The 12,823-nt window shown below is 37.3% G+C and overlaps 1 protein-coding gene across 1 annotated transcript; it reads left to right on the top strand.

Annotated features, from left to right (window-relative positions):
- Nucleotides 1–1,947: 1,947 nt before the first annotated feature.
- Nucleotides 1,948–5,997, top strand: RGS21 (regulator of G protein signaling 21). The gene is made up of 3 exons (XM_087726301.1): nucleotides 1,948–2,092; nucleotides 3,373–3,539; nucleotides 5,794–5,997. Exons 1-3 carry the CDS (start codon nucleotides 1,948–1,950, stop codon nucleotides 5,995–5,997), a joined length of 516 nt encoding a protein of 171 aa, XP_087582427.1.
- Nucleotides 5,998–12,823: the final 6,826 nt, after the last annotated feature.

Consider the following 12,823-nt stretch of genomic DNA (forward strand, 5'->3'; position numbering starts at 1 on the left):
ACCGCTTAGAGAGGGCTGAAAGCTCTATGAAGCGGTATATAAGTCCACTGCTATTATTCCGGCTTTTTAAATTACTTTTCCTTTTTGGACCAGTTCTGTTTTCTAAAGAATTTCAAGATTATTCACCATTTTATTGTCCTGTATTCTGGTCTATTGGGGCTATCATGCTTTTTGAATACTGCCTTACCATTCAATGAGACAGGGCAGGTTAAAACATATTTAGTTCTAACGTAAGACTGATCTTCACACTGCCCTTTGTTCTGCTGTCTTCTAAGAAGTTCGGGGACCTATTAATAATAAACATTGCTTCCTAGGGAACAGGCTACTTAAAAAAATAGATAGCCTAACTATTGTAGTAGACATTGAAATAGATTAACAGCTCTTCCTTGGAAACACAGCATGGGCAAAGGCTACTGTAATGAATGTGTTGTAGGTATCGGTGGGATTCTGAATAACTCTTCAGATTCTCGGAAATTCTCTATCTGCAGCTGGTGGTACATACAGTATATCAAAGCTCAAGGGATTTGCTTCTTTGAAGAAGAAAAAAAACCCTTGAAATTATTAACCAGCTTGAAAAAGATCTTATTTTGCCCTGACAAGGTCCTTGATTTAGATAAATCTGACCTGAGCTGGAATATATTGAACCAATTAGATTCTTGGAGTTGGGATAAGAAGACAAGTTTTTCTCTTTTTTTTCCTGACACAGAGAGGAAACTAAACCAGATTTTAACAGAGACAGATTCTCTTACTGCTTTTTAACAAACATTTAATCAAAGTCTTGTTGAAAACCAAAACTGGGAAGCATTTTTAAAAGCAGTATATGTAAGGGATTAAGACAAAGTCCATTTATTACCCAGTGTTAGCATGATAACCTTTTGGACAGATCTACTTCTCACTAGCAAAAGAATCATTTGAATTAATGACAGTAGAGAAGGCATAGAACAATTCTGTGCTGAAACATCACTAATACCTTTCCTTCTATTGTTTTCCCTCTTGATCAGCTAACAAGGCTTCTCTCCTGAATAGGTGGTCTGGATATTATATTAAATTACATGATGCCTTCATTTGTGCAATCATTTCACATGGCAAAAACACTACATTTTTTTCTTTTCTTTTTTTCCTTCTAGATTAGGGAAGTATCCAACTATACAGTATATCAAATTTAATGTGTTTAATAGGCTTTATTATCAGCATGTAGAACAAAATTTTCATTAAAAGCAATAATAAGAACCAATGCAAACTAAATTAGAACAGAAACAGTGAAAAACAGAAAAATAATAGAGAAAACTAAAAGCATAGTAAAAAAAAAAAAAAATAGAAAAAAATAAAGATTTGAAAATACACAGAAGTAGCTTCAGGTTGTTTTTCACAGTAGCTATATGTACAGATATACTGTATTATAACTTCTTTCTCTCTAAAGTTATCTCATGACTTTCTGTCTTTCTTTCTATATTTCTATCCTGATTAATCATCAATCACAAGTTCATTTATAAAAAAAGATTACACAAAAAGTCCATAAGGGGATCTGGACACCAATAAAAGTTGATGTTTTCCTTTCTCTAATCAAAGAATTAGTTTGTCCATCTCTGCTAATTTTGTCAAATTGACCAACCGTTCTTCCATGGTGGCAAATATGTGTTTTATTCAGACATTTTATATTTAATTAGAAGTTCCTTGAAGACCAGCACTGGAAAATCCTTAAAATTAATAAACATAGCTAACTATTTATAACTAAATACTATTGGGGTATTCAGGAGAAAGCAAAGAAAGAGTAATAAGCAGACTTGCTGATGTCAAAAGAAAAGGGAAATCTAGGGGAGCATCCACATGTTTAACCCTGTGATTTTGCTCTGGTCCTTCTTGCCTTAGTGAAGAATACTGCATAAAGTGGGGGGGGGGGGACAAGAAAGATAAAAGAGTCAAGAACAGTGTCTTAATTTAGATCCCATGAGCTGTGGGGAAATAACTGTAAGCAAAAGGCTACATAATGTTCATAATGAGAATTTCAAGAGCAAACGTTGTTTCTACAGTTCATCTCCAAGGGAAAGAATGTCATGGATGGAATCTGTGGATACACTTTTGGCTAACAAAGGTAAGATTATTCTATTTTATTCTATTTTATTCTATTCTATTCTATTCTATTCTATTCTATTCTATTCTATTCTATTCTATTCTATTCCATTCCATTCCATTCCATTCCATTCCATTCCATTCCATCCAGCTTATGCACCAGAGGGAAATTCCTTGTGTGTCCACTCACATTTGGCCAATAAAGAATTCTATTCTATTCTATTCTATTCTATTCTATTCTATTCTATTCTATTCTATTCTATTCTATTCTATTCTATTCTATTCTATTCTATTCTATGCTACTCATGTGACTGGATATGAAATTATGAATTAGTACTTAGGTCGGTCCAAGTAGCTATTCAGAAGTTAGTGGTTAGAAGCAATCGTAAAGCAAGATATGGAATTAAAACCAGAAATATTTTGTTGGCTATTTGAAAGGGAGTATAATATATATTTAATTTTACACATGTTAGCAGCTGCTGGAATTGTGTGTGCACAACAGTGGAAAAAACAGAGATATGTAAATGAATAAATATTACAATGTGCAGGAATAAATGAATTGACAATTAAAATCAAGAAGGCTTTGAATACTTTTTCACGTGGGATTGGTTTTAGCAATTGCCAACTAACGGAAACAGAAATCCAAAAGTATGAAAGAAAACACCAATTATGTAAGGAAAGGTCCCTAAAACGTATAAGGAAATATTACTAGATCATTATTAATGCGTAGATAACTGCGGGACATTACACACCCACCAGTGGTGTGTTTCAAAAAATTTCAGAATCTCTTCTGTAGGTGTGGCCTGCTTTCCGGGTCCACTGGTGGAGCCTCTTCTAACCGGTTTGGCAGATTTGATGAACCGGTTCTACCGAATAGGTGCGAACTGGTAGGAACCCACCTCTGGTGTGTGTGTGTGTGTGTCTGTGTGTGTGTGTGTGTGTGTGTGCGCGCGTGCAAGACAGAGGGAGAGTGAATGAAAAAGTTTTAGTGGTTATCTCACCTTTGGCTTAATGAACTAATCCTTGTGGAATACTCATGATGGTTGAGTTTGAGGTCCAAATTGTAAAATTCACTCTCCAGAATGGCCAGTAAAAATGCCACTAACTCTTATTAATCACTCACCAGAATGGACACCAATTAAGTGTCATGTTCTGGCATGACTGGCTCATATCCATGAAAGGTAATCATTGGTTCTCTTCCAATAAAAGCCAATGAAATTATTCTTATAGTCTTCAGTGTATTTAATGATTTTCACATCAAGAAGTTGCTTATGTGTCCCCGTTCTTTTTCTGGTTTTTCAGATGGCCTGGATGCATTTAGAGCTTTCCTGAAATCAGAATTCAGTGAAGAAAACGTTGAATTTTGGCTCGCTTGTGAGGACTTCAGGAAAACAAAGTCACCAGCTAAAATTGCTTCAAAAGCCCGAAGGATTTACTCTGAATTTATCCAAGCTGATGCACCACGGGAGGTAACCCAGTTATGGATGCTTTAAAACGCTGTTTTCTACTTACAAAAGAGAAAATAATGAATATTTTGATCAGTTTGGATATATGCATTTGATTTTTATGCATGATTGTGATCGTGTTGTTCATTCCACATCCCAAATGGTGAAATGATCAAGGATGCCACTTGTTGTGGCTGTCCACATGTATTGATGGATGGTTTCTCTTAATTCAACCTAAAAAAAAAAAGAACAAGGATTATGAGCTTTAGAGTGAATTCTTTTTGGTTGAATGACTGTTCTGGTTTATAAGAGCTACCAGAAGATGTTCACCAAGTGGGTCAATAAAGTAGAATATCTTCCAACTCTTCTAGAAGAAGCATACATAAAAAGACTGACTTGGGAATGTCCCTTAGATAATTATTTTCTGGGTTTTTTTAATCTCCCTTTGGAGAAAGGCCCTGGAGCAGATGGTTAAATTAGTATTCCAGACTCTCTCTGATAAAAAGAGGTTTCCAACCTTGGTTCAAGTCTGATTTGAGGATGGAAGTATGGATGGCTGCCTAGCAGTAACTGGACTTCTGTGGCATTAACTTTGAGGATCTACTATGACACAGGATTTGGGGATGATAACATACAAGCACGCAGATTAAGAATTTTGGAACCTCTTACAGTATGGATTTTGGCCCACAATCTTCAGCATGATTAACTGAAATTAGATGTTCCTGGAAAAAAAAATAGTTGAAATGGTAAAAAAAAAAAAAACCTCATTGCACAGAGCATAATATTGGTTGTGTGCCATACAACTGAAATTCAGACACTGTTTCCAGAGAATACAGAAAACAAATCAGCACTGAAAACAATCCAATAAACCCATTTTACACTGAGTTAGATTGTTGTTCTTTTTAGCCCAGTATTGTCTAATCAAATAACACACCATCAACCATCCTGCATCTGTTTTTGATGACAATGTTCGGAACCCCCAGGGTCCCCGGGAAAAGGCCTTCACATCCCTCTTCATATGATATATTATATTAAAATTGGTCAGGGATTGTGATAATTATAATTGAAACATTTGGTAGATGCCAAGTTGATGAATCAGACTATGTAGTAAGTGCCACACTAGAACATTTTCCAATAGTCCAGAGGGAAAAATGCATCGCCAGGCCTTTGCAGCAGAAGACGGTGAGAAAATTAAAATAACCACAAGCAGAACATTCACGGGTAACAAGGCAAGCAACCCATGCTTATCATCTTGGAATAGAACAATAAAAGGAAATACAATTCAGTTCAGTTAACAGCCTAAAAAACAATATTATTACTAGTTTTAGATGAATAGTATATATTGCATAAATCAAAGTTATTTCTATCTTGTGTCGCCAGTGTAAGTTATTCTGTTCCAAAAAGCATTCATTAAAGCATTTTATAGTTCCTCCCACCTTTCTTGGCTTGGATTTCTAGTTTAGTGGTCAGTTTGTCTCTGATTAGTTTACTGATGAATGCAAAGGAATAAAATATCTAAATAGGAAGAGCCAGCTTCATTTGATTTTCTGTTTAAAAACATGCTGTTTCAGGCTGGTTCCCTATTTTAATACACGATTTAGGCCTGTTGACAGTTGGGTCCAATACAAACAATTATCCCACGATGATAGTAAGATGATTCAATCAAATGGCCTCCTTTCTGCTTCTCTTTTGCACTTTCACCTTTGATTTGGAAACAAAATACTAAACAAAAAGCTTCAGATTCACGCAAATAATTTTAATGTTCATAGAGGTTCAGTGATTAAACAGATAGAGTGACAAAGAGAAGGCTATCGGATCAAGCTTTAATTGGAGTAGGAATGAAGGCTTTCTAAAAAAAAGAGAAAGAAAGAATTTATGGTTCTACTGAACATAGGCAAATGTAATTCCTATAGATTTCTATATTAGGAGATTGGGATTCATGTTCAGTTACCTTAAATGTATGCACACTGAAATTCAATAATCAAATAATAACCAGCTGCGAAAAAGAATGACAAATACATACATACTGAGCATGAAAACTCTGGAATCATATGCCAGAAAACCTGTTGCAGTTTTGGTGTTGTTATTATGATAAATAGCTTTGGGGAGTAGAAACCGAACTAAAATTAGTATTCAATATTTTAGTAACAAAAACCTGACTTTCCTGCTGCTTTGCATCAAAGAGTGTATTTCGGGATTCGATTCAAATTTTATTTGCTTTTGGCTCTCAGGCAACCTCTCCTATATCCAGTAGAATAAACAATTGTATTTCCTGCAGATAAACATTGACTTCAATACCAGAGACCGCATCACGCAGGCTATTTCGAAACCAACTCTCAGCTGTTTTGACGATGCTCAACAATTAATCTACACCCTCATGGCCAAAGATTCCTTCCCGCGGTTTCTGAAGTCAGAAGCTTATAAAGAACTGGTCAATAAGGAGCTGAAGAGAAGGCAAAAAAGGTGGCTGCCGTTTTTGTAAAGGTCAAGCTCAGAAGCAGTTTGGAATCTCCTAGCACAGTGTTTCTCAACCTTGGCAACTTGAAGATGTCCGGACTGCATTCGCTGGCTGGGGAATTCTGGGAGTTGAAGTCTGGACATCTTCAAGTTATCAAGGTTGAGAAACACTGTCCTAGTAGATCTCTATATTGATGGCTAACAGGGTAGGTGACTCACTAATACAACGGTTTGCAAAATTGAAATTTCGGGTTTTAAAACAGGGAATTTGGCCTTATTTTTTTTAAATTTAAATTCATAGCGATAAAGTTATTTTCACGTTCTGTCTAATCCATTATAGGGAGTGTGGATATTTATTTATTTAAATATTTATTTTATATATATATAAAAGTATATATATAAAAGTATTTAAGTATATACCTCCCACCCTGGCTGGCTGATAAGGAGTCGTTCTCTGTAGCTCAAATGGTTAACTCCCTGCCTGGGAGGCAATGGAGCACAGGTTCGATTCCCAAACATGGGTATGGCTAGCTGATGAGAGCTAAATAGCTTGAAATACATCTATACTAGTCTCCCTTTATTTATTTATCAGCATAAATATAACATATATATATTTATATATATATTACTTTGTTTCTGCCCATGTGAATAAAATCAGGACAACAAGGTGTCATTTTCTGTAACTCTTGGCTGCTGTAGATTAATGCTATTTAATCTAGAGCAGAGCTGTCAAACTCATAGCTCACAGGCTGAATACGTCACACATTGGCCATGTCCACGCACGGTTTAGCAAAGAGGGGCGGGATATGTCATGTAATTTATGATGACATGAATTTGACACCCCTGATCTAGAGACATTTCAGTGGTGCAATAAGAGAGTGATATGCAAGCATATTGATTCAGGCTTGGTCAATCCTGAACCTGATGCATAATAGACAAGAATGCTTTCTGGGAGAGACTCTCCCAGTTCTCCAGATGAAATCTTGACTGAAATAGAACTTTATATATTTCCAGTAAAGTTTTCATCTCAGGAAAGCCATTGCAGTTGTGTCTGAGTTACAGAAAAATGCCCCCAACTTGCTCTCCATTAACCTTTCAGAGCAAGGCGAGGTCTTTCATTCCATGAAACCATTGAAGATGATAGTTTCAACCCTTTGCTGCCCTGCTGTGTCACTTGTAATTTTAATTTGATGTGATCTGTTCCTAATTGAAACTGTTGCTGGAATTGTATTAACATTATTAATTAAAGTTACCTGCCTTGTGAGCATGTACCGGTAAGTAAAACGTTAAAATATGAGGAAAATGAATTAAAATTTAGATTTTTCTTTCTGAATCCTTCATGTTTGCATAGAAGATGTGCAAATTACACACCCTAGAAGAGCATTTAGCATCACAAAGGAAGAATTTGTCTGTCAGTATTTGCATGAAATCATTTCCTATATGACACGTCCCCTATACCACAACGTTTGCATTTCGCATTGTTTGAAATACATATTCCTTTGACAATACAATTCTAGAATTTAAAAATAGATACAGATATTAGAAATTAGAACCTCAATACTTTCGGCTACTAGGATAACTAAATAAATTTTATGTTAGAGTTTCATCAAGTCACACAGAAATTATTCATATACATTGTTTGTTGGTAGGAGTGGCAAAACTAATTGTTTTAATTTTAAAAAAAGGAACCTAATCCAGTTTTGTTTCCACTTGGGAAATGCTTCTGGACTTCATGCTTGAGACAGAAGAAAAAACCAAAACTTTGATTTTAGGTTTTGATGATTAGATTGATTTTGTAATTGTAACAATGGGTAAAAAGATAAAGCTTCCCCTCGTACATATGTGCTTGTCGTTTCCAACAGGGTGGGTTCTGGCTGGCTTTACTACCGGTTCACTTGTGCGCACACTGGATGCGCACATGCGCTGTTCAAATAAAACTGTTCTGCGCATGCGCAGAATTCAAAAACGAGATTGCGACAGTAGCAACCAGAGAGCTGGTTCAGGGGCATGTCAGGCCTAGCTTGCTGCCAGTACCGGTGACCCAGGCTGCCGTACTACTACCGGTTCAGCTGAATCAGGCCAAACCGGTTGGAACTCACTTCTGGTTCCCGCCTGTAGAGGGGGTGTTCATCTCCGTTTCAAAGCCAAAGAGACAGCGCTATCTGAAGACATCTCCATGGTCATGTAGCCAGCATGACTAAATGCCAAAGGCCCACCGAATGCTGAACAATGGCTATCAGTCACTAAATATGTAAAACAAAAACTTGAGGTTTCAACTGTATTTTGTATTCTACTTCAGTGGAAAAAAATGTCCTTTTTCCCTCCCCTTTTTACCCTGCATTCCTCCCCCTTTTTTACCCTTCTCTATTCCCCCACGATCTTCGTTTTCCTTTCTACTTTCTATTATAATAAACTTAAATAATAGTAGAAAGTAAATTATTTAATTATACTGAAACGCTTCCTGCACCATACCTGTTGCTACTGGGATTTAGACATACGTAGGGATTTTTTTTTCAAAGTGTCAAATAAAAAAAATACACTTAATTATATCTCAGCTACAGTCCTTAAACAGATGTTACGGAAATGTGTGAAGTATTGAGTTCATTTGCCCTTGAGATCAAACTTGTAAATAATACCAAATGTTTTTAGTGGCTGAGTTGTCAACACTTACAGAAATTCTTCCCTGACTATAGCAGCACTTTGTTTCCCCCCCCCCCTTGGGTGCAATTTTCAGCACATGAGTGTTTACATTTTTGCCAGCTGCTTTGGTGATTTTTCACAAGCCTCCATGCTCCAAAGAATGTTGTCACTTCTCAGAAGCTTATGGGGGAAGGGCGTCTCCAGTAGAAAAATCCAGCAAGCAGAAAATCACGTATTTGGGGTATGTGATAAGATGATGGACTAGAAAAAGCCATAGATAGTTAAGACTGAAGGAAAGCAGAAGAAGAAGAGAACGATGCAAAAAAAATGAATACATTGGATCACATAAATTGTTTCAATGTCTTTGGTAGAGAGCCGAGGTGGCGCAGTGGTTAAATGCAGCACTGCAGGCTACTTCAGCTGACTGCTAGTTCTGCAGTTCGGCTGTTCAAATCTCACCGGCTCAGGGTTGACTCAGCCTTCCATCCTTCCGAGGTGGGTGAAATGAGGACCCGGATTGTTGTTGGGGGCGATATGCTGACTCTGTAAACCGCTTGGAGAGGGCTGAAAGCCCTAGGAAGCGGTATATAAGTCTAACTGCTATTGCTATTGCTATAGAGCTGTTTTTTAATGGGGACCATTTGTCCATATATTCACCAGGAACCAAACCCGAATCAATGGCACTTAACCAACTAATAAATAAATAAAGGAAGTTCCAAATGTTTTTTGTAAAATGGCTATAATATGTCCCACATATATGAATATAATATCGCCATGTTTACATAAGCTGAGGTGGTGCAATGGTTAGGGTGCAGGCCACTTCAGCTGACTGTTATCTGCAGTTCAGCGGTTCTAATCTCACCGGCTCAAGGTTGACTCAGCCTTCCATCCTTCCGAGGTGGGTGAAATGAGGACCCAGACTGTGGGGGCGATATGCTGACTCTGTAAAACCGCTTAGAGAGGGCTGAAAGCCCTATGAAGCGGTATATAAGTCTAACTGCTATTGCTATAATGGGTTCCTTGGGGAAACATTATGTTCAATCATCACTAAGACTTAGATTGGATTGACCTGGCTCAGCAGTAGACAAAACCATTGCTTTGGGCATCTGATGGAAGCATGATAGATACTTCTGCTTTCTATGAAAGTGTATATACGCCTTTTATTTATACATCTGGAAATAAACAATGAGGAAAGCTTTAAAATATATTGAGGTTTACATGCACACAAAATAAATCTAGTGGTTTCTGTTCATTTTTTTTAAAACAATATTTGGATTTTCTATTATTTACTACAGTCCTGCTCGATGCAAACCTAATCCTATTCATAATCCTGCAATTCAAAATATATTACATGGTAACCTTGTTGTTTAAGATTCTTTTCAATAACTATACAAAAGTATGTTTCAAGTGTCGAATAGGGAGGAGGAACTTTTCAGCAGCCGAATGAACAATTAAAAAATTCCTGTTTCCCAATAACAATGCTAATTAACTTGCAAAATATTATTTGTAGTTAATGTTTAAAAATCTCCAAGACTTATTGGGTAAAGTATTCAGGTAATTAAACTTAAGTCTCTTGCAGATATTGAAGGGGCTTCTAAGATGGGCAATAGAAATTCTAAACATCCATATACATGAGCCCTTTCACTTTTCTTTCAAGAGATCTCTTAAAGGCAAATTATCTGACAGCATAACAAGGCATGGTCTTTGAAGTAACTTAATTTGAAACTGCATTCATTAACTTATATTATCTAGCTATTTAGAGATGCTACTCCTGGAATTGATTGCTGCAGCCTTAGCTAAGGAAACACATTTCTATTCATGCAATATATTCCAGAACCACATTTTAATTTTCTTTTAAGTGAGAACTGAATAAAAGACAATTGCTCATAACAATTACCCTATAAAATATCAATTCAGGTTTTCTGCTGTTTATAACATAGAGATTGAAAGTACACACACACACACACACACACACACACTTTTCTCTTGCTATTGCCACAGTCAACATCAACTGTTGCCAAGTCATCACACCCCAAATTTGCTTACAATTCCTGAAGTTCCAGACCAGAGAACTGAAGTTATAACATTGACAAGCGATAAGAGAAGAATTTGCAAGTGACAAGAGAAGAATTAGTTTAATTCAATCTTCCCCAACCTCAGCATCTTCACATGTATTAAAATTACAGTACAATGGTAGGATCTGCAGCATTGGTCATTGTCAGTATGGCATAGCCAAACACAGTCATTCCCCAATTTTTTCCCTAACAAAACTGACTGTTGGGTCTTTGGAATTCACATATTGAATGGAAAGTATAACCAGATGAATGAAGAACATTTTAAGAAATGAAAAGTGCATGTTTACCTTGTACAGTATAACCAAGACATTGATCTCCTGTAGCTTTTCTGACCACAGTTGATGCATTAAATACAATTTCCACAGTATTTCATATGCTGCTTTGCTATAATCCCTTGTAGTCATCAACATGTATGAATACAGCATATTCTTTCCCAATGCTAATTGCATGTTTCAAACATTTTAGCAAAGCTATACACTGAAGTCAACAATTCAGCAACTGTGTATGAGTTGTATAAAAGCCAACCAATGGCTAGTACAATTAGAAATAAAACTGAGATTTTTAAAAATGAGATTATTGTACAATCTGAATATCAGACATGATGATATGTATGATTCTGGCTACCACCATACCAGGGGTGGGTTTCAGCCAGTACGGACTGGTACGGCCATACCAGATGGTGAAATTCAGCGTGCCTTCCCGTACCCATTGGTCAGGATGCCCTGTACTGGAACACTCCCTCCCCTCGTTTGCTCTTTCACTCACCTCACCCATCTGCACCACACTGCCGAAAAGTTCTCAGAAAGAGAACCAGAAGAAGAAATAACTGGTGAGTCACTGGGGTGGGGGGGAGAATGTTGGGGAAGAGGGAAGAGGCAGAGGGGCTGGAAGATACTATAGGCACACACACTTCCAGCCCCTCTGCCTCTTCCCTCTTCCTGGATTCACTCAGAGGTTTTGAAAACTCACAGACTGTGCACACACAAGACGTTTTTAAAACTCACAGCCTGTGCACAGCACACACACTTCCAGCCCCTCTTCCTCTTCCCTCTTCCTAGGTTCCCTTAGAGGTTTTGAAAACTCACAAACTGTGCACCTGTACACACTCTTCCACTCTTTTAAAAATGTCTGAGTGAATCCAGAAAGAGGGAAAAGGCAGAGGGGCTAGAAGTGTGTGCGTATGCACAGGCTGTGAGTTTTAAAAGCCACTCCCACCCAGTCACATGACTACCAAGCCACTCCCACAAAACAGGCCACCGAACCTACAGAATAGGTTCTAAAAAAATTTGAAACTCACCACTGCACCATACTCTTTGCTGCTGCTACTATTTAGAAGCCAGAAATGTTATGCACACTTATACAAGAAAGAAGTATGCATTAATCTGAATCTTACGGCAATTTTATAGGAACAGAGAATCTTGAACTCGAATGAGCTGATTATATTTTTATTTCTTTTTTGTTTTGTTTTACAATACTTTTATGTAACCTAGCAGTTTATTAAAACATATGGAAATTAGCATAAATAATTCCATTCATTCAATCAACATCCTACGAAACTTCAAACATTTGGTCAAAGCCATCTTGTGGAAAGATAGAAGACAGGTGCCATCTGAACTGTCACAACACATTCCAGAGTGTTCAGCCATCATAGACTCAAACCATTTAGGGCCCATGATCCCCCGTAAGATTGGTTCTCCCAATATGTCACAGCATGATAAACAACTACCCCAATTCTTTTCAAAGGAAATAAAGGCCTGCAGAGTTTTACAGACCAAAAACCAGTATTTTGAATTTGATTAGCAAACAGAGCAGCAACTGCCAAGAACAAGGATAAAGCCAGCATGCCAGTGTGTACCCATTAACAGCCTGATTGCACATTTTCTACCAAGTAAAGCTTCTGAATCACATTTAATGGCAGGCCACGCAAAGTATATTACACTAATCGTGGGCATGAATCACTGTTGCCAGGATGTCCTGATCCAGGTAAGGCCAAGTTGACATACCAGCTGCCACTGGCTGAAAGCTTGTAGTTTCCACCAGCATGAAGAACAGGTCCAAGAGATGTTATGGAACCAGAAATGTTTCTGGAGAAACAGAAGCATGATTGCACCTGAGACTTTCTACTAATCCAGACCA

Source organism: Thamnophis sirtalis, unplaced genomic scaffold, assembly GCF_051295495.1.
Source record: "Thamnophis sirtalis isolate CommonGarterSnake01/CBP01778 unplaced genomic scaffold, rThaSir2_p1.2 scaffold_12, whole genome shotgun sequence".
Classification (NCBI taxonomy): domain Eukaryota; kingdom Metazoa; phylum Chordata; class Lepidosauria; order Squamata; family Natricidae; genus Thamnophis; species Thamnophis sirtalis.